The sequence below is a fragment of the Poeciliopsis prolifica genome, unplaced genomic scaffold (genome assembly GCF_027474105.1).
Source record: "Poeciliopsis prolifica strain line A6 unplaced genomic scaffold, Auburn_PproV2 SCAFFOLD027, whole genome shotgun sequence".
Classification (NCBI taxonomy): domain Eukaryota; kingdom Metazoa; phylum Chordata; class Actinopteri; order Cyprinodontiformes; family Poeciliidae; genus Poeciliopsis; species Poeciliopsis prolifica.
The window spans coordinates 7,429,633-7,452,276 of record NW_026562402.1 but is presented as its reverse complement, the minus strand read 5'-3'; the positions used below and the strand labels follow the sequence as shown (position 1 = coordinate 7,452,276).

General features: G+C 36.7%; 1 protein-coding gene across 1 annotated transcript in view; it reads left to right on the top strand.

Annotated features, from left to right (window-relative positions):
* The first annotated feature begins 276 nt into the window (after nucleotides 1-276).
* Nucleotides 277-22,644, top strand: part of LOC129371621 (uncharacterized) — a 43,781-nt gene continuing 21,413 nt past the window's right edge. The window contains exons 1-13 of the mRNA XM_055048312.1: nucleotides 277-470; nucleotides 1,575-1,643; nucleotides 2,784-2,879; nucleotides 3,926-3,994; nucleotides 5,136-5,231; nucleotides 6,278-6,346; nucleotides 7,483-7,578; nucleotides 8,626-8,694; nucleotides 9,835-9,930; nucleotides 10,973-11,041; nucleotides 12,181-12,276; nucleotides 13,323-13,391; nucleotides 21,585-21,680. Of these exons, the coding sequence (XP_054904287.1) occupies nucleotides 433-470; nucleotides 1,575-1,643; nucleotides 2,784-2,879; nucleotides 3,926-3,994; nucleotides 5,136-5,231; nucleotides 6,278-6,346; nucleotides 7,483-7,578; nucleotides 8,626-8,694; nucleotides 9,835-9,930; nucleotides 10,973-11,041; nucleotides 12,181-12,276; nucleotides 13,323-13,391; nucleotides 21,585-21,680 (1,028 nt within the window). The 5' untranslated portion in view covers nucleotides 277-432. The remainder of the gene's footprint in view (nucleotides 471-1,574; nucleotides 1,644-2,783; nucleotides 2,880-3,925; nucleotides 3,995-5,135; nucleotides 5,232-6,277; nucleotides 6,347-7,482; nucleotides 7,579-8,625; nucleotides 8,695-9,834; nucleotides 9,931-10,972; nucleotides 11,042-12,180; nucleotides 12,277-13,322; nucleotides 13,392-21,584; nucleotides 21,681-22,644) is intronic.

Sequence of the window (22,644 nt, the reverse complement as noted above, 5' to 3'; positions counted from 1 at the left end):
GGGAAATGCAGAATAACACACTTTGATGTGAATTTAACATGAACTAAATTGTAATGAATACTTAGGAGATCATAGAAGACATGACCTGTAAGAAGTTTGTTATAAAGGTAGTTTTGAGCTTAATCTTTGACTCTCATACTGAAAGATTTATAACAGGAAATGTTCTTGGATTTAGATATCAAGGCCAAAGTTCTTGTACTAATGCTGTTAAATATTAACTTTTCTCTTTGGAAGAAATCTGGTGACAGAGTTCAGTCATCAGTCAGAAGACTTTCATACAGATCTCCTCCTTTTTCATAGATTGCTACTTTTCAGGCGTCTATGACTGTGTTTTTGCAAGAAGAAAAAAATACTGAAGCAAGATGTCTAGTATGAAGTAACCTATGAAGATAAAATGCAATCCTAGTGAAAAGTGAGGAGCTCTAAAACAAAATGTCTGAGGAAGAGGATGGGATCATGTCAGGTGGGACGTAAGTGAAGCTTTTTTGTTTTAAGTCTTTTCTGAAAAAGGTCCTCAAAAGAAAAAGTAATAAGTAATGATAAACTGATCATTATTATTAAGGATTTTCAAAAATTACATCTTATAACTTAAAGATTGTTTTATTGAAAGACGAATTAGCAACGCAATTTGCCTAAAAGTAGTTTTATATTACACATAAATTTAGTAGTGTTAATGTGGCATGTTTGGAAAATTCCCCACAAATTCTATGGTTTGTTTGAAGACACTGTGTGACATTAGTCCCTAAAGAGACTTTGTAATTCTTTCTTAATTTAATTTATTCAACCTTCTTGTAAAGATTTGCAGAAACAAATGTACAGATTGAAGAATATATAGTAATACAGATTTAAGTTAATGAATAATATGTGGTTTTTGTTAAATTCTGTCCAAACGGCTTTTTTTGAAAGAAAAATCTTTCATTCTGAACTTTACTTTCTCAGCAGTTTTTGTTTTATTGTTGGTTTTATTGAACACGGCCCAATTTAGCTATGGCTGTAATTTTCAGACTGAGGGCTAACAAACGCTCACAGATCACCTAATTTGAAAATACCCTGACAATAACACAACATGTCAATATATACAACCTGAAACAAAAATATTAGTCTCTTAATATCCTTATTATTGTTCTCTTTGTTTATCCTAATGATAAAGTTGAAGCTGTTTAGAAAATGAGAAAAGCCACGACAAAAACAAGTTGACATTTGAGTTTTTACAGATTCTGAAAGAGTGAATCCTAAGTTTTCCAATGATCTCAGATACATGGAAATAAAAAAAAGGTGTTGTTCTTTAAGTGTTGTGTGCATTAATAACATTTAGGGATCTTTGTAATTTGCAAGCACAATAAAAGAAAAACAGAGACATGAATTGCTTTGGCAGAAAGCAAAATTCATTTTCCGCTCAGTTAAATATAAAAATTATCCACTCTATCATTAATTTATTTGTTGTATTTAATTACATTAATTCAATAATTTTTAATTAGATAAAATAATAAGAGCATTTAGAAACAGGTCTGGCACAAGGATCCAATTTTCTGATCAAAGGACATAAAAGAAACTATTTATCTTTTGTGTTTAAGTTCACAAGATGACAAAGAACCAGAGTCTCCTGGACCAACTGATGTTATTACATCTTATAATGTACCAAGGTAAGATATGTCAGCAAAACATTCACAGACGAAAAGTTAATTTGATACACAAAAACTCTTTGCTGCCAGAAGATGAAGATATTTTTTAATGTAACAAACTGATGCTGAAAAAGTGAGTCCAAGAGGAATGAGATCTATAAACCATGATGTTCTGTAGGAGATGTTAAGATGGATCATTTTCTATGTCTTTATTAGGGAAGATTAACTACCAATCAGTACAAAACTGATGTGAGTCATCACAAAGTTTCTGTTTCTTGCACTAAAAAACTATAAAAGTGGTTTCAGACTCAAGTTGTTTCGGCATGTAGCTTCTTCAGCATTGAAATGGAGAAATAACAACATTGTCAGCAATAAGTTAATAATTTATAATAGTCATAGGTCATAAAAGATGCAGCTTGTGTGGCTGTATCTATGATGGAAAATAGTCATTAAAGATGGCATCTTTTCAGGCCCACTGGTTCCACTGGGCCAAAGTACTGAAAGAGTTCAGGTATTGGGAGTTTTGTCTCTGGCATTCTTTTTTCGCTGGATTCTTGTTTATGTTCTGCTGAAATTAATGTTTTTGCAAAGTGACTTGAGACATTCATTAATTACTGCTACATAAATTGAATCGATACTATTTTTGTTTTTAAAGTAAATGCAAAACATAGAAAAAACAATAATAGATTCATTACTTACAATATTTAAAAGATATTTACATGCAAAAGTGTCATTTTCTTCTTCACCAAACGGACAATTATCCTAGGGGAAGCAAATCCTAAATTTCAAATATTTAAAAAATCAATATATGAAAGTGTGTCATTTTAGCCTAGATACATCGGAGAATGGAAATGAAATAATTTCCAATTATATACATGTATCTGGCCATTTAGTGGATAATTTAATAACTTCTAATTAAGTATAAATATAACTAACAATAGCTGTAGACGGGCGAGCAGAGCATTATTTATTGCGACATCTGAATTTATTCAAATAATTTAAGAATTAAACTATTAGCCTAAAACTACATTGTAGAGGTGAAATATTTGTCAATGCCAGACGTTTTATTTAATCACATTGTTAATCTGAAATATTTTAAGGGGAAAATGATTTTGATTTGTTAGAGCTTGTCTATAAAAATTTTTGCTATTTTTCTTGTAGCTTACCTCAGGACCAAACTACAAACTCTTCTTCAGTGAGTTTGAAAAGTGACAGATCCAAGGATGAAGCTTTAAATTTTCACTGTGAAGATGAAAGGTAGGACACTTTGGTAAAATTTCATGTATTTTCTTAGTAAAACACAATAAACAGCAGCACAATGTACACTAGTTGGTAACACAGTGAATTGTGCTCAAAAGATAGTCCATAGATTTTGAAACTTTTGAACATTATTTTAATGCCAAGAGTATTATGTTCATTGGGAAATTATGCAAAGAAATATAAACAGAAACAATGACAAGACATAGTTTAAATAAAAATCAGGTGGATAATTTCAATAGAAAGTCATGCCCTGTTCTTTGAGTTTTCATGAACACTTTAAATAATATAGGAAAACCTGCATCAAACAACTTGCACTTATATTTTGTTTGAAAATATAAGTGCAAGTTATTTCTTATTTGAATGTAAGTTGATCTTCTTGGTATGTTTTGCAGAAATAAATTAAAAGTTTTAAAATGATTTAGTAATACAGAAAAAAGTTACTGAACTATAGTTTTTTTCAATGTTTTTGTTTAATTTAGTCCATTCTGTTGTTTTTCAAAGGAAAATCTTTCGCCCCAAACCCTCATTTCTGATCTGTTTTGACTTTGTTGTTGATTTTATAAAGCACTGCACAATTTACTTTTGTGGACAGTACTTAAATGCACATCTAAATAATATTTATATCTGATGAAATCTGTATGCAATTAAATGATTACAAGTAAGATTGGCATTTAAAGTTTTTATTTGTTCAGCCATTGAAGAGAATCAGCCAAGAAAATTCAGGAAGCTTTTCATTTGCAACATCATGTTTTGGTCATTTGTATTTTACATAAAATCATTATATGAAAATCAAGATAATGAAAGTGAAGATCACTGAATAGAAAAATAAAATAAAATCAATTTTTGCTAAGAAACCTTAAATTGTGTGAGTCAAAACCAGTTAGTAGAAAAAAGTATATAGTTGGTCAAATAATAATAGAACCAAATTATTTTTTATTGGAAACATGTACTGCAGTGTTTTGGTTTAGAAACAGGTCTGGCACAAGGATCCAATTTTCTGATCAAAGGACATAAAAGAAACTATTGTTTCTTTTGTGTTAAAGTTCACAAGATGACAAAGAACCAGAGTCTCCTGGACCAACTGATGTTATTACATCTTATAATGTACCAAGGTAAGATATGTCAGCAAAACATTCACAGAAGAAAAGTTAACTTGATACACAAAAACTCTTTGCTGCCAGAAGATGAAGATATTTTTTAATGTAACAAACTGATGCTGAAAAAGTGAGTCCAAGAGGAATGAGATCTATAAACCATGATGTTCTGTAGGAGATGTTAAGGTGGATCATTTTCTATTTCTTTATTAGGGAAGATTAACTACCAATCAGTACAAAACTGATGTGAGTCATCACAAAGTTTCTGTTTCTTGCACTAAAAAACTATAAAAGTGGTTTCAGACTCAAGTTGTTTCGGCATGTAGCTTCTTCAGCATTGAAATGGAGAAATAACAACATTGTCAGCAATAAGTTAATAATTTATAATAGTCATAGGTCATAAAAGATGCAGCTTGTGTGGCTGTATCTATGATGGAAAATAGTCATTAAAGATGGCATCTTTTCAGGCCCACTGGTTCCACTGGGCCAAAGTACTGAAAGAGTTCAGGTATTGGGAGTTTTGTCTCTGGCATTCTTTTTTCACTGGATTCTTGTTTATGTTCTGCTGAAATTAATGTTTTTGCAAAGTGACTTGAGACATTCATTAATTACTGCTACATAAATTGAATCGATACTATTTTTGTTTTTAAAGTAAATGCAAAACATAGAAAAAACAATAATAGATTCATTACTTACAATATTTAAAAGATATTTACATGCAAAAGTGTCATTTTCTTCTTCACCAAACGGACAATTATCCTAGGGGAAGCAAATCCTAAATTTCAAATATTTAAAAAATCAATATATGAAAGTGTGTCATTTTAGCCTAGATACATCGGAGAATGGAAATGAAATAATTTCCAATTATATACATGTATCTGGCCATTTAGTGGATAATTTAATAACTTCTAATTAAGTATAAATATAACTAACAATAGCTGTAGACGGGCGAGCAGAGCATTATTTATTGCGACATCTGAATTTATTCAAATAATTTAAGAATTAAACTATTAGCCTAAAACTACATTGTAGAGGTGAAATATTTGTCAATGCCAGACGTTTTATTTAATCACATTGTTAATCTGAAATATTTTAAGGGGAAAATGATTTTGATTTGTTAGAGCTTGTCTATAAAAATATTTTGCTATTTTTCTTGTAGCTTACCTCAGGACCAAACTACAAACTCTTCTTCAGTGAGTTTGAAAAGTGACAGATCCAAGGATGAAGCTTTAAATTTTCACTGTGAAGATGAAAGGTAGGACACTTTGGTAAAATTTCATGTATTTTCTTAGTAAAACACAATAAACAGCAGCACAATGTACACTAGTTGGTAACACAGTGAATTGTGCTCAAAAGATAGTCCATAGATTTTGAAACTTTTGAACATTATTTTAATGCCAAGAGTATTATGTTCATTGGGAAATTATGCAAAGAAATATAAACAGAAACAATGACAAGACATAGTTTAAATAAAAATCAGGTGGATAATTTCAATAGAAAGTCATGCCCTGTTCTTTGAGTTTTCATGAACACTTTAAATAATATAGGAAAACCTGCATCAAACAACTTGCACTTATATTTTGTTTGAAAATATAAGTGCAAGTTATTTCTTATTTGAATGTAAGTTGATCTTCTTGGTATGTTTTGCAGAAATAAATTAAAAGTTTTAAAATGATTTAGTAATACAGAAAAAAGTTACTGAACTATAGTTTTTTTCAATGTTTTTGTTTAATTTAGTCCATTCTGTTGTTTTTAAAGGAAAATCTTTTGCCCCAAACCCTCATTTCTGATCTGTTTTGATTTTGTTGTTGATTTTATAAAGCACTGCACAATTTACTTTTGTGGACAGTACTTAAATGCACATCTAAATAATATTTATATCTGATGAAATCTGTATGCAATTAAATGATTACAAGTAAGATTGGCATTTAAAGTTTTTATTTGTTCAGCCATTGAAGAGAATCAGCCAAGAAAATTCAGGAAGCTTTTCATTTGCAACATCATGTTTTGGTCATTTGTATTTTACATAAAATCATTATATGAAAATCAAGATAATGAAAGTGAAGATCACTGAATAGAAAAATAAAATAAAATCAATTTTTGCTAAGAAACCTTAAATTGTGTGAGTCAAAACCAGTTAGTAGAAAAAAGTATATAGTTGGTCAAATAATAATAGAACCAAATTATTATTTTTATTGGAAACATGTACTGCAGTGTTTTGGTTTAGAAACAGGTCTGGCACAAGGATCCAATTTTCTGATCAAAGGACATAAAAGAAACTATTTATCTTTTGTGTTTAAGTTCACAAGATGACAAAGAACCAGAGTCTCCTGGACCAACTGATGTTATTACATCTTATAATGTACCAAGGTAAGATATGTCAGCAAAGCATTCACAGACGAAAAGTTAATTTGATACACAAAAACTCTTTGCTGCCAGAAGATGAAGATATTTTTTAATGTAACAAACTGATGCTGAAAAAGTGAGTCCAAGAGGAATGAGATCTATAAACCATGATGTTCTGTAGGAGATGTTAAGATGGATCATTTTCTATGTCTTTATTAGGGAAGATTAAATATCAATCAGTACAAAACTGATGTGAGTCATCACAAAGTTTCTGTTTCTTGCACTAAAAAAATAAAAGTGGTTTCAGACTCAAGTTGTTTCGGCATGTAGCTTCTTCAGCATTGAAATGGAGAAATAACAACATTGTCAGCAATAAGTTAATAATTTATAATAGTCATAGGTCATAAAAGATGCAGCTTGTGTGGCTGTATCTATGATGGAAAATAGTCATTAAAGATGGCATCTTTTCAGGCCCACTGGTTCCACTGGGCCAAAGTACTGAAAGAGTTCAGGTATTGGGAGTTTTGTCTCTGGCATTCTTTTTTCGCTGGATTCTTGTTTATGTTCTGCTGAAATTAATGTTTTTGCAAAGTGACTTGAGACATTCATTAATTACTGCTACATAAATTGAATCGATACTATTTTTTAAAAAAGTAAATTCAAAGCATAGAAAAAACAATAATAGATTCATAACTTACAATATTTAAAAGATATTTACATGCAAAAGTGTCATTTTCTTCTTCACCAACGGACAATTATCCTAGGGGAAGCAAATCCTAAATTTCAAATATTTAAAAAATCAATATATGAAAGTGTGTCATTTTAGCCTAGATACATCGGAGAATGGAAATGAAATAATTTCCAATTATATACATGTATCTGGCCATTTAGTGGATAATTTAATAACTTCTAATTAAGTATAAATATAACTAACAATAGCTGTAGACGGGCGAGCAGAGCATTATTTATTGCGACATCTGAATTTATTCAAATAATTTAAGAATTAAACTATTAGCCTAAAACTACATTGTAGAGGTGGAATATTTGTCAATGCCAGACGTTTTATTTAATCACATTGTTAATCTGAAATATTTTAAGGGGAAAATGATTTTGATTTGTTAGAGCTTGTCTATAAAAATATTTTGCTATTTTTCTTGTAGCTTACCTCAGGACCAAACTACAAACTCTTCTTCAGTGAGTTTGAAAAGTGACAGATCCAAGGATGAAGCTTTAAATTTTCACTGTGAAGATGAAAGGTAGGACACTTTGGTAAAATTTCATGTATTTTCTTAGTAAAACACAATAAACAGCAGCACAATGTACACTAGTTGGTAACACAGTGAATTGTGCTCAAAAGATAGTCCATAGATTTTGAAACTTTTGAACATTATTTTAATGCCAAGAGTATTATGTTCATTGGGAAATTATGCAAAGAAATATAAACAGAAACAATGACAAGACATAGTTTAAATAAAAATCAGGTGGATAATTTCAATAGAAAGTCATGCCCTGTTCTTTGAGTTTTCATGAACACTTTAAATAATATAGGAAAACCTGCATCAAACAACTTGCACTTATATTTTGTTTGAAGATATAAGTGCAAGTTATTTCTTATTTGAATGTAAGTTGATCTTCTTGGTATGTTTTGCAGAAATAAATTAAAAGTTTTAAAATGATTTAGTAATACAGAAAAAAGTTACTGAACTATAGTTTTTTTCAATGTTTTTGTTTAATTTAGTCCATTCTGTTGTTTTTCAAAGGAAAATCTTTCGCCCCAAACCATCATTTCTGATCTGTTTTGACTTTGTTGTTGATTTTATAAAGCACTGCACAATTTACTTTTGTGGACAGTACTTAAATGCACATCTAAATAATATTTATATCTGATGAAATCTGTATGCAATTAAATGATTACAAGTAAGATTGGCATTTAAAGTTTTTATTTGTTCAGCCATTGAAGAGAATCAGCCAAGAAAATTCAGGAAGCTTTTCATTTGCAACATCATGTTTTGGTCATTTGTATTTTACATAAAATCATTTTATGAAAATCAAGATAATGAAAGTGAAGATCACTGAATAGAAAAATAAAATAAAATCAATTTTTGCTAAGAAACCTTAAATTGTGTGAGTCAAAACCAGTTAGTAGAAAAAAGTATATAGTTGGTCAAATAATAATAGAACCAAATTATTATTTTTATTGGAAACATGTACTGCAGTGTTTTGGTTTAGAAACAGGTCTGGCACAAGGATCCAATTTTCTGATCAAAGGACATAAAAGAAACTATTTATCTTTTGTGTTAAAGTTCACAAGATGACAAAAAACCAGAGTCTCCTGGACCAACTGATGTTATTACATCTTATAATGTACCAAGGTAAGATATGTCAGCAAAGCATTCACAGACGAAAAGTTAATTTGATACACAAAAACTCTTTGCTGCCAGAAGATGAAGATATTTTTTAATGTAACAAACTGATGCTGAAAAAGTGAGTCCAAGAGGAATGAGATCTATAAACCATGATGTTCTGTAGGAGATGTTAAGATGGATCATTTTCTATGTCTTTATTAGGGAAGATTAAATATCAATCAGTACAAAACTGATGTGAGTCATCACAAAGTTTCTGTTTCTTGCACTAAAAAACTATAAAAGTGGTTTCAGACTCAAGTTGTTTCGGCATGTAGCTTCTTCAGCATTGAAATGGAGAAATAACAACATTGTCAGCAATAAGTTAATAATTTATAATAGTCATAGGTCATAAAAGATGCAGCTTGTGTGGCTGTATCTATGATGGAAAATAGTCATTAAAGATGGCATCTTTTCAGGCCCACTGGTTCCACTGGGCCAAAGTACTGAAAGAGTTCAGGTATTGGGAGTTTTGTCTCTGGCATTCTTTTTTCGCTGGATTCTTGTTTATGTTCTGCTGAAATTAATGTTTTTGCAAAGTGACTTGAGACATTCATTAATTACTTCTACATAAATTGAATCGATACTATTTTTAAAAAAAAGTAAATTCAAAGCATAGAAAAAACAATAATAGATTCATTACTTACAATATTTAAAATATATTTACATGCAAAAGTGTCATTTTCTTCTTCACCAAACGGACAATTATCCTAGGGGAAGCAAATCCTAAATTTCAAATATTTAAAAAATCAATATATGAAAGTGTGTCATTTTAGCCTAGATACATCGGAGAATGGAAATGAAATAATTTCCAATTATATACATGTATCTGGCCATTTAGTGGATAATTTAATAACTTCTAATTAAGTATAAATATAACTAACAATAGCTGTAGACGGGCGAGCAGAGCATTATTTATTGCGACATCTGAATTTATTCTAATAATTTAAGAATTAAACTATTAGCCTAAAACTACATTGTAGAGGTGAAATATTTGTCAATGCCAGACGTTTTATTTAATCACATTATTAATCTGAAATATTTTAAGGGGAAAATGATTTTGATTTGGTAGAGCTTGTCTATAAAAATATTTTGCTATTTTTCTTGTAGCTTACCTCAGGACCAAACTACAAACTCTTCTTCAGTGAGTTTGAAAAGTGACAGATCCAAGGATGAAGCTTTAAATTTTCACTGTGAAGATGAAAGGTAGGACACTTTGGTAAAATTTCATGTATTTTCTTAGTAAAACACAATAAACAGCAGCACAATGTACACTAGTTGGTAACACAGTGAATTGTGCTCAAAAGATAGTCCATAGATTTTGAAACTTTTGAACATTATTTTAATGCAGAGTATTATGTTCATTGGGAAATTATGCAAAGAAATATAAACAGAAACAATGACAAGACATAGTTTAAATAAAAATCAGGTGGATAATTTCAATAGAAAGTCATGCCCTGTTCTTTGAGTTTTCATGAACACTTTAAATAATATAGGAAAACCTGCATCAAACAACTTGCACTTATATTTTGTTTGAAGATATAAGTGCAAGTTATTTCTTATTTGAATGTAAGTTGATCTTCTTGGTATGTTTTGCAGAAATAAATTAAAAGTTTTAAAATGATTTAGTAATACAGAAAAAGTTACTGAACTGTAGTTTTTTTCAATGTTTTTGTTTAATTTAGTCCATTCTGTTGTTTTTAAAGGAAAATCTTTCGCCCCAAACCATCATTTCTGATCTGTTTTGACTTTGTTGTTGATTTTATAAAGCACTGCACAATTTACTTTTGTGGACAGTACTTAAATGCACATCTAAATAATATTTATATCTGATAAAATCTATATGCAATTAAATGATTACAAGTAAGACTGGCATTTAAAGTTGTTATTTGTTCAGCCATTGAAGAGAATCAGCCCAGAAAATTCAGGAAGCTTTTCATTTGCAACATCATGTTTGGTCATTTGTATTTTACATAAAATCATTATATGAAAATCAAGATAATGAAAGTGAAGATCACTGAATAGAAAAATAAAATAAAATCAATTTTTGCTAAGAAACCTTAAATTGTGTGAGTCAAAACCAGTTAGTAGAAAAAAGTATATAGTTGGTCAAATAATAATAGAACCAAATTATTATTTTTATTGGAAACATGTACTGCAGTGTTTTGGTTTAGAAACAGGTCTGGCACAAGGATCCAATTTTCTGATCAAAGGACATAAAAGAAACTATTTATCTTTTGTGTTTAAGTTCACAAGATGACAAAGAACCAGAGTCTCCTGGACCAACTGATGTTATTACATCTTATAATGTACCAAGGTAAGATATGTCAGCAAAGCATTCACAGACGAAAAGTTAATTTGATACACAAAAACTCTTTGCTGCCAGAAGATGAAGATATTTTTTAATGTAACAAACTGATGCTGAAAAAGTGAGTCCAAGAGGAATGAGATCTATAAACCATGATGTTCTGTAGGAGATGTTAAGATGGATCATTTTCTATGTCTTTATTAGGGAAGATTAACTACCAATCAGTACAAAACTGATGTGAGTCATCACAAAGTTTCTGTTTCTTGCACTAAAAAACTATAAAAGTGGTTTCAGACTCAAGTTGTTTCGGCATGTAGCATCTTCAGCATTGAAATGGAGAAATAACAACATTGTCAGCAATAAGTTAATAATTTATAATAGTCATAGGTCATAAAAGATGCAGCTTGTGTGGCTGTATCTATGATGGAAAATAGTCATTAAAGATGGCATCTTTTCAGGCCCACTGGTTCCACTGGGCCAAAGTACTGAAAGAGTTCAGGTATTGGGAGTTTTGTCTCTGGCATTCTTTTTTCACTGGATTCTTGTTTATGTTCTGCTGAAATTAATGTTTTTGCAAAGTGACTTGAGACATTCATTAATTACTGCTACATAAATTGAATCGATACTATTTTTAAAAAAAAGTAAATTCAAAGCATAGAAAAAACAATAATAGATTCATTACTTACAATATTTAAAATATATTTACATGCAAAAGTGTCATTTTTTTCTTACCAAACGGACAATTATCCTAGGGGAAGCAAATCCTAAATTTCAAATATTTAAAAAATCAATATATGAAAGTGTGTCATTTTAGCCTAGATACATCGGAGAATGGAAATGAAATAATTTCCAATTATATGCATGTATCTGGCCATTTAGTGGATAATTTAATAACTTCTAATTAAGTATAAATATAACTAACAATAGCTGTAGACGGGCGAGCAGAGCATTATTTATTGCGACATCTGAATTTATTCAAATAATTTAAGAATTAAACTATTAGCCTAAAACTACATTGTAGAGGTGAAATATTTGACAATGCCAGACGTTTTATTTAATCACATTGTTAATCTGAAATATTTTAAGGGGAAAATGATTTTGATTTGGTAGAGCTTGTCTATAAAAATATTTTGCTATTTTTCTTGTAGCTTACCTCAGGACCAAACTACAAACTCTTCTTCAGTGAGTTTGAAAAGTGACAGATCCAAGGATGAAGCTTTAAATTTTCACTGTGAAGATGAAAGGTAGGACACTTTGGTAAAATTTCATGTATTTTCTTAGTAAAACACAATAAACAGCAGCACAATGTACACTAGTTGGTAACACAGTGAATTGTGCTCAAAAGATAGTCCATAGATTTTGAAACTTTTGAACATTATTTTAATGCAGAGTATTATGTTCATTGGGAAATTATGCAAAGAAATATAAACAGAAACAATGACAAGACATAGTTTAAATAAAAATCAGGTGGATAATTTCAATAGAAAGTCATGCCCTGTTCTTTGAGTTTTCATGAACACTTTAAATAATATAGAAAAACCTGCATCAAACAACTTGCACTTATATTTTGTTTGAAGATATAAGTGCAAGTTATTTCTTATTTGAATGTAAGTTGATCTTCTTGGTATGTTTTGCAGAAATAAATTAAAAGTTTTAAAATGATTTAGTAATACAGAAAAAAGTTACTGAACTATAGTTTTTTTTCAATGATTTTGTTTAATTTAGTCCATTCTGTTGTTTTTCAAAGGAAAATCTTTCGCCCCAAACCCTCATTTCTGATCTGTTTTGACTTTGTTGTTGATTTTATAAAGCACTGCACAATTTACTTTTGTGGACAGTACTTAAATGCACATCTAAATAATATTTATATCTGATAAAATCTATATGCAATTAAATGATTACAAGTAAGATTGGCATTTAAAGTTTTTATTTGTTCAGCCATTGAAGAGAATCAGCCAAGAAAATTCAGGAAGCTTTTCATTTGCAACATCATGTTTTGGTCATTTGTATTTTACATAAAATCATTATATGAAAATCAAGATAATGAAAGTGAAGATCACTGAATAGAAAAATAAAATAAAATCAATTTTTGCTAGGAAACCTTAAATTGTGTGAGTCAAAAACCGTTAGTAGAAAAAAGTATATAGTTGGTCAAATAATAATAGAACCAAATTATTATTTTTATTGGAAACATGTACTGCATTGTATTGGTTTAGAAACAGGTCTGGCACAAGGATCCAATTTTCTGATCAAAGGACATAAAAGAAACTATTTATCTTTTGTGTTTAAGTTCACAAGATGACAAAGAACCAGAGTCGCCTGAACCAACTGATGTTATTACATCTTATAATGTACCAAGGTAAGATATGTCAGCAAAACATTCACAGAAGAAAAGTTAACTTGATACACAAAAACTCTTTGCTGCCAGAAGATGAAGATATTTTTTAATGTAACAAACTGATGCTGAAAAAGTGAGTCCAAGAGGAATGAGATCTATAAACCATGATGTTCTGTAGGAGATGTTAAGATGGATCATTTTCTATGTCTTTATTAGGGAAGATTAACTACCAATCAGTACAAAACTGATGTGAGTCATCACAAAGTTTCTGTTTCTTGCACTAAAAAACTATAAAAGTGGTTTCAGACTCAAGTTGTTTCGGCATGTAGCATCTTCAGCATTGAAATGGAGAAATAACAACATTGTCAGCAATAAGTTAATAATTTATAATAGTCATAGGTCATAAAAGATGCAGCTTGTGTGGCTGTATCTATGATGGAAAATAGTCATTAAAGATGGCATCTTTTCAGGCCCACTGGTTCCACTGGGCCAAAGTACTGAAAGAGTTCAGGTATTGGGAGTTTTGTCTCTGGCATTCTTTTTTCGCTGGATTCTTGTTTATGTTCTGCTGAAATTAATGTTTTTGCAAAGTGACTTGAGACATTCATTAATTACTTCTACATAAATTGAATCGATACTATTTTTAAAAAAAAGTAAATGCAAAACATAGAAAAAACAATAATAGATTCATTACTTACAATATTTAAAAGATATTTACATGCAAAAGTGTCATTTTTTTCTTTACCAAACGGACAATTATCCTAGGGGAAGCAAATCCTAAATTTCAAATATTTAAAAAATCAATATATGAAAGTGTGTCACTTTAGCCTAGATACATCGGAGAATGGAAATGAAATAATTTCCAATTATATACATGTATCTGGCCATTTAGTGGATAATTTAATAACTTCTAATTAAGTGTAAATATAACTAACAATTCAATCTGGAGAGACTCAGACGAGAATGAAAGCGATTAGAAAAGTTAATTAAGTCTTTGGCGCTCGGACCCCGTATAAGGACATCGAGCTGACGCGATAAGCTCGGATGAGCATTCCCGATGCTGATAGGAATGACATCCCCCCGGGACCCGACCTGGTGGTGGAGGTCAGTGAATGAGTATGCCTGGGAGCCTGGACGGTGGAGGTGGAGAAGGGGTGCAGGTGGGCTGAGCGCAGACTCGGGAGCGTCTGATGGGGAAGGAAGGGTCGAGGACACGGTGAAGCAGCTGTACGCGAGGAATCACCAGAAAGGGATCCGCTGGATGGTTTGCTGGGAAGCTGGGGCGTGCGATTGAACGTGTTGAGCGCAGCAGCGAAACAGGAGGCATTTTGGATGGATGTCCTTATGAACTGAGGCGTGGTCAGTGATTGGCTGCGACATGGCTAAGTCTAGTGATGATAGGTCGTCAGTGATTAGCGGGAAGTGTCTATTGAAAGCTGTGGGTGGAGCTAAAGAGTCTTCCAGATTGAATTTACGCCTAGGCTCCATTTCAATCAGGAGAGACTCAGATGAGAATGAAAGCGATTAGAAAAGTTAAGTAAGTCTTTGGCGCTCGGGCCCCGGCTAAGGACATCGAGCTGACGCGATAAGCTCGGATGAGCATTCCCGATGCTGATAGGAATGTCATCCCCCCAAAAAGGGAGGCTGAGGCCGGGGCCGAGGCCGAAGGTGGGAAAGTGGAGAAAACGGGATGAGCTATGCTAACTCGGGATTACAGGCTGGGACCATGTGAAGCTTTTAGATGAAGGCCAGTGAGGGGACACCACGGGGCGTAGAATGGCCCGTTGATTCATCTACCGGGAACTGGTAGATGAAGGCCAGCTAGGAACGAGGAGGGCGCAGGTTGCTGATAGATAAAAGGCGGCAGAGGACACGGCAGCGTGAGGGATGATAAAATGCTGGTGGATGAAGGCCAGCTAGGGATGCTGCGTAGCGAGAGATGATAAAATGCTTGGAAGTAGAAGGCCAGCCGGGGACGTTACATGTGAGGGATGATAAAATGCTGGTGGGTGAAGGCCAGATGGGGATGTTGCGTGCGAGGGATGATGGAGAGCTGGTAGACAAAGGCCAGCTGGGGATGTTGCGTGCGAGGGATGATGGAGAACTGGTAGATGAAGGCCAGCTGGGGATCTTGCGTGCGAGGGATGATGGAGAGCTGGTAGATGAAGGCCAGCTGGGGATGTTGCGTGCGAGGGATGTTGGGAAACTGGTAGATGAAGGCCAGCTGGGGATGTTGCGTGCGAGGGAAGATGGAGAGCTGGTAGATGAAGGCCAGCTGGGGATGTTGCGAGCGAGGGGTGATGGAGGCAGGTAGATGAAGGCCAGCTGGGGATGTTGCGTGCGAGGGATGATGGGGAACTGGTAGATGAAGGCCAGCTGGGGATGTTGCGTGCGAGGGGTGATGGAGAGCAGGTAGATGAAGGCCAGCCGGGGATGTTGCGTGCGAGGGATGATGGGGAGCTGGTAGATGAAGGCCAGCCGGGGATGTTGCGTGCGAGGGATGATGGGGAGCCGGTAGGTGAAGGCCAGCTGGGGATGTTGCGTGCGAGGGATGATGGGGAGCTGGTAGATGAAGGCCAGCCGGGGATGTGCGTAGCGAGAAATGATAAAGTGCCAGAACGCTGAGAGATGAAGGTCAGCTGAGAACGCAGCAGAACAAGGGATGATAGAACGCTGGGAGATGAAGGACAGCAGAGAACGCAGCAGAACCAGAGATAATAGATCACTGGAAAATGAAGGCAAGCCGAGAACGCGGCAGGACGAGGAATGATAGGGCACTGGTAAATGAAAGCCAGCCGAGAACACAGCAGAACGAGGAATGAGAGAACGCTGGTAGATGAAGGCCAGCCGAGAATGCAGCAGGGCGAGGAATGAGAGAACGCTGGGAGATGAAGGCCAGCCGAGAACGCAGCAGAACGAGGGATGATGGAACGCTGGGAGATGAAGGACAGCTGAGAACGCGGCAGAACGAGGGATGATGGAAAGCTGGTAGAGAAGGCCGGCCGAGAACGAAGCAGAACGAGAGATAGTAGATCACTGGAAAATGAAGGCAAGCCGAGAACACGGCCGGATGAGGAATGATAGAACACTGGTAGATGAAAGCGAACCGAGAACGCAGCAGAACGAGGGATGATGGAAAGCTGGTTGAGAAGGCCAGCCGAGAACGTAGCAGAACGAGGAATGAGAGAACGCTGGTGGATGAAGGCCAGTCGAGAATGCAGCAGAACGAGAGATAGTAGATCACTGAAAAATGAAGGCAAGCCGAGAACGCGGCCAGACGAGGAATGATAGAACGCTGGTAGATGAAAGCAAGCCGAGAACGCGGCGGAACGAGGGGTGATGGAAAGCTGGTAGAGAAGGCCAGCCGAGAACACAGCAGAACGAGGAATGAGAGAACGCTGGTAGATGAAGGCCAGCCGAGAATGCAGCAGGGCGAGGAATGAGAGAACGCTGGGAGATGAAGGCCAGCCGAGAACGCAGCAGAACGAGGGATGATGGAACGCTGGGAGATGAAGGACAGCTGAGAACGCGGCAGAACGAGGGATGATGGAAAGCTGGTAGAGAAGGCCGGCCGAGAACGAAGCAGAACGAGAGATAGTAGATCACTGGAAAATGAAGGCAAGCCGAGAACACGGCCGGATGAGGAATGATAGAACACTGGTAGATGAAAGCGAACCGAGAACGCAGCAGAACGAGGGATGATGGAAAGCTGGTTGAGAAGGCCAGCCGAGAACGTAGCAGAACGAGGAATGAGAGAACGCTGGTGGATGAAGGCCAGTCGAGAATGCAGCAGAACGAGAGATAGTAGATCACTGAAAAATGAAGGCAAGCCGAGAACGCGGCCAGACGAGGAATGATAGAACGCTGGTAGATGAAAGCAAGCCGAGAACGCAGCAGAACGAGGGATGATGGAAAGCTGGTAGATGAAGGCCAGCCGAGAACGCAGCAGAACGAGGAATGAGAGAACGCTGGTAGATGAAGGCCAGCCGAGAACGCAGCAGAACGAGGGATGATGGAACGCTGGGAGATGAAGGACAGCTGAGAACGCGGCAGAACGAGGGATGATGGAAAGCTGGTAGAGAAGGCCGGCCGAGAACGAAGCAGAACGAGGGATTGTAGATCACTGGAAAATGAAGGCAAGCCGAGAACGCAGCCAGACGAGGAATGATAGAACACTAGTAGATGAAAGCGAGCCGAGAACGCAGCAGAACGAGGGATGATGGAAAGCTGGTAGATGAAGGCCAGCCGATAACGCAACAGAACGAGGGATGAGAGAAAGCTGGTAGATCAAGGTCAGCCGAGAACGCAGCAGAACGAGGAATGAGAGAACGCCGGGAGATGAAGGACAGCCGAGAACGCAGCAGAACGAGGAATGATAGAACGGTGGGAGATGAAGGACAGCTGAGAACGCAGCAGAACGAGAGATAATAGAACACTGGTAGATGAAAGCAAGCCGAGAACGCAGCAGAACGAGGGATGATGGAAAGCTGGTAGATGAAAGCAAGCCGAGAACGCAGCAGAACGAGGGATGATGGAAAGCTGGTAGAGAAGGCCAGCCGAGAACGCAGCAGAACGAGGAATGAGAGAACGCTGGTAGATGAAGGCCAGCCGAGAACGCAGCAGAACGAGGAATGAGAGAACGCTGGTAGATGAAGGCCAGCCGAGAACGCAGCAGAACGAGGGATGATAGAATGCTGGTAGAAGAAAGCCAGCTGGGGATGCGGTGATACTAAGAAATAGTATAGGTGATAGGGGATATCATGCCCCCATAAGTGACAGCTGAGGTCGGAGCTGAAGCTGGAATTAGAGCCAGAGAAAGTGAGAAGAGATCGAAGCCGGTAACTCGGGGCATATAGGCAAAGACTTAAGTAAGTGAGAAGCGGCAATAGAGCGATAAGAGCTTATGGGAAAAGCTAGCTGAAGTGATGGAGAGGCTAAAGAAGTTTTAGCTAGAGGAAAGAGGCCGGCTGAGCGATACTTAAGATGACGAGAAGAGGATACGAAAGGCGACTGCCTAGAAAGAGGGAAGATGGTTGCCTGCTACTGGAGATGAGGTAATAGGGCTGGGATTAGACGCACGAGGTTACGGATAGAGTAGGTGGGCGGGAGAAGAGACTGTTCTGGAATGGGCCCAACAAGAAGGGTGTGAAGAACGAAAGGGGGGAAATAAAATATATATAAATGTAAACATGTATAACATTGGCAGGTGAGAGCATGCATAGCATGAGGTTGACCAACCACCACCAGTAATTGTGCAGTGCTTAAAAGGCACTGAGAGAAGTGACGACTGGTTAAACATGATCCAGAGGGCTTAGGGACGACAGATAGATTCTAACTTCGATGTTGCAGGAAGGAGGGGCTTGGCACAACAGGATCCGAAAAAATATATATATAGATATATATACATGAAAGCTAAGGCTAGAATAGGTGAGAATGGGAAATGAAAAATAGGGAATACCATTACGATGCATGACAAGGGGCTGAGATTGGAAGTAGATGGTGTAGGCTAGAGTTGGAATGGACTGAACAAAGAGAAATACCTTAGCGGCAAGACGTTGAAACAATTGGGGCCGCAACTGTGGAGAAGATGAGTTGATCGATGCCATTTTGTGACATGGGGTGGATGAGGAGATTTGGCACAATGGTTCAGGCGTGACAGTTTGTGGAGAGAGACGATGAGGGATGCTTGTAGAAATTATCTCTTGGGAAAGCAGGTTACAGGAGTAGAAAAGATGTAAATACTGAGCAAGCTACAGAATAAGCTGCGGAAACCAGGAAATGAAATATCACTTCCGTCTCTTCTGCTTGCTGCGATTAAGAGTTTGTGCACGGGGGAGCAACGTCAGCTTTAATGAAACTCTTTAAAGTTGCTCTTGATACGGCTGCAGTTTCCCCGACGCCAATGCCAACGTCGAACTAGACGTATATGTCAGAGAAATAGTGTCAAGAATACGACAGGGAAGAAGGGATGGACTGGAATGCTATCATGCTGATTTGGACGATCTTGATGAGAGATCAGACTTGAAAGCACCGGATGGGACCTGGGCTTGAAATCATGGAATACGGGACCGTTTGCTTGCTAGCGGAGAACGGACCTGTCTCCGGACGATAACGGGGAACAATGAATCGACATAGCAGGACATTTGCCATGACATCAGTAGCCAACATGAAACTCATAATGGGGTAAAGGTGCTGAAAAGGTAGCCCGTCCTCTAACGGCTATGTTGCCGATGTCCGACGCTCACTGACTCTGTCGGATGGGGGAGGGAAGGGCGGGGTGAGAAAATAACTGCGTAAAGTTCTGCTTTTGCTGTAGCTGCCATAATTCTAGCATGCGCCTGCGCAGGCAAGGGGCTGCTGCAAAGACCCAACGACGAATGAACCGATATAACTTCCCAAGTGGAGGACAAGGATGCGAAGAACTGGAGCCCGTATTGCATCAAGTGAATATAGGAACGACGGGGTGTTTGACTGTGGGGTAGAATAAGAGAAGGGATGTTTCATGAAGACCTGGTGAATTAGCGATGCCAGACCATTCAGGTCATTGTTTGCTCAGCACTGCACGACGGAAAGGAGCGTGAAAGTGAAAGTGCTGCTCGGCCGCCATGCTTAGAATCTGGAAAAACTTCTGTAAGTCAAAATAGAACACAAACTTAAATGTGAGGTTAAACCACCTTCTATTTAAAATTGCTTCGATAAGTAGTAACTAAAAACTCAGGAGCGATGATGGCTCTTGACTAGCGACAATGTTCGACAATCGGTGGGGCACCGGTGTGCTCTGGAGGGATTAATAATCAGCTTCATGGGCTGACGGGAACAGCTCCGCAGCGCAGGCTGGAGCGACTGAGGCAAGATTTACAATTAGGTTAATAGTAAAATTATACCCGGCTTTGCATGTACTGAATGACTAGTAATGGGTTGGAGGACCCATTACGCTGTGGTATCTCAATACTGGCGTCAAAGGTGGCATGACATATTGTGCGGCTAAAGACGACTGTGCACGACTGCCCACTAGTTGACCAATATAGAAGCGGAGAAGTAAATGCGGACCATGAAGACTCGTGACGTCAGAGGCTTGCTTGTGACTGAGTGCGAAATGAGTTATCACATGAGCGGATAAGCCTGCATCAACGTGGCTGCTGACAGGGAGGGAGGCAGGAGGGGGGGAAAGAGCAGGAGATCCGGTGTGGGGGCTATAAGTTCAGAGTAATCTATGAGGAAGGGAAGGGGGGGGGGGGGGGAGACGCTGTGGAATTAGGTGATCCACCTGGCTCTCGCTAGGCGTGATGCTACTATTATTGGGATGTTTAAGCGTTCATACAGGTAAAAGTCCTAAAGCATCGAAACGCAGCCTGGGGTGGCACATACGAATAAAACCCGCTAGATCGGGAAGGGATGGATTAAATGGACGATTCGCGTTCTTAGCATTTCAAAACATGAGAAGATACGTCTCACCCCGGAAGCCCGAGGCGGGCGCGGCGTGATGACTCCGATGGGAGCGGCTGGTGTGCGGCTGATGAGCGGCTGGGAGCGATTAATGAGCGGCTGGGAGAGGCTGATGAGCGGCTGGGAGCGATTGATGAGCGGCTGGGGGGCGGCTGATGAGCGGCTGAGAGCGGCTGAGGGCGGCTGGGAGCGGCTGAAGAGCGGCTGGTGTGCGGCTGATGAGCGCAGACTCGGGAGCGTCTGATGGGGAAGGAAGGGTCGAGGACACGGCGAAGCAGCTGTACGCGAGGAATCACCAAGAAAGGGATCCGCTGGGATGGTTTGCTGGGAAGCTGGGGCGTGCGATTGAACGTGTTGAGCGCAGCAGCGAAACGGGAGGCATTTTGGATGGATGTCCTTATGAACTGAGGCGTGGTCGGTGATTGGCTGCGACATGGCTAAGTCTAGTGATGATAGGTCGTCAGTGATTAGCGGGAAGTGTCTATTGAAAGCTGTGGGTGGGGCTAAAGAGTCTTCCAGATTGCATTTACGCCTAGGCTTCATTAGATGTAGACGGGCGAGCAGAGCTTTATTTATTGCGACATCTGAATTTATTCTAATAATTTAAGAATTAAACTATTAGCCTAAAACTACATTGTAGAGGTGAAATATTTGTCAATGCCAGACGTTTTATTTAATCACATTATTAATCTGAAAATATTTTAAGGGGAAAATGATTTTGATTTGGTAGAACTTGTCTATAAAAATATTTTGCTATTTTTCTTGTAGCTTACCTCAGGACCAAACTACAAACTCTTCTTCAGTGAGTTTGAAAAGTGACAGATCCAAGGATGAAGCTTTAAATTTTCACTGTGAAGATGAAAGGTAGGACACTTTGGTAAAATTTCATGTATTTTCTTAGTAAAACACAATAAACAGCAGCACAATGTACACTAGTTGGTAACACAGTGAATTGTGCTCAAAAGATAGTCCATAGATTTTGAAACTTTTGAACATTATTTTAATGCCAAGAGTATTATGTTCATTGGGAAATTATGCAAAGAAATATAAACAGAAACAATGACAAGACATAGTTTAAATAAAAATCAGGTGGATAATTTCAATAGAAAGTCATGCCCTGTTCTTTGAGTTTTCATGAACACTTTAAATAATATAGAAAAACCTGCATCAAAACAACTTGCACTTATATTTTGTTTGAAGATATAAGTGCAAGTTATTTCTTATTTGAATGTAAGTTGATCTTCTTGGTATGTTTTGCAGAAATAAATTAAAAGTTTTAAAATGATTTAGTAATACAGAAAAAAGTTACTGAACTATAGTTTTTTTTCAATGATTTTGTTTAATTTAGTCCCATTCTGTTGTTTTTCAAAGGAAAATCTTTCGCCCCAAACCCTCATTTCTGATCTGTTTTGACTTTGTTGTTGATTTTATAAAGCACTGCACAATTTACTTTTGTGGACAGTACTTAAATGCACATCTAAATATATTTATATCTGATAAAATCTATATGCAATTAAATGATTACAAGTAAGATTGGCATTTAAAGTTGTTATTTGTTCAGCCATTGAAGAGAATCAGCCAAGAAAATTCAGGAAGCTTTTCATTTGCAACATCATGTTTTGGTCATTTGTATTTTACATAAAATCATTATATGAAAATCAAGATAATGAAAGTGAAGATCACTGAATAGAAAAATAAAATAAAATCAATTTTTGCTAAGAAACCTTAAATTGTGTGAGTCAAAAACAGTTAGTAGAAAAAAGTATATAGTTGGTCAAATAATAATAGAACCAAATTATTATTTTTATTGGAAACATGTACTGCAGTT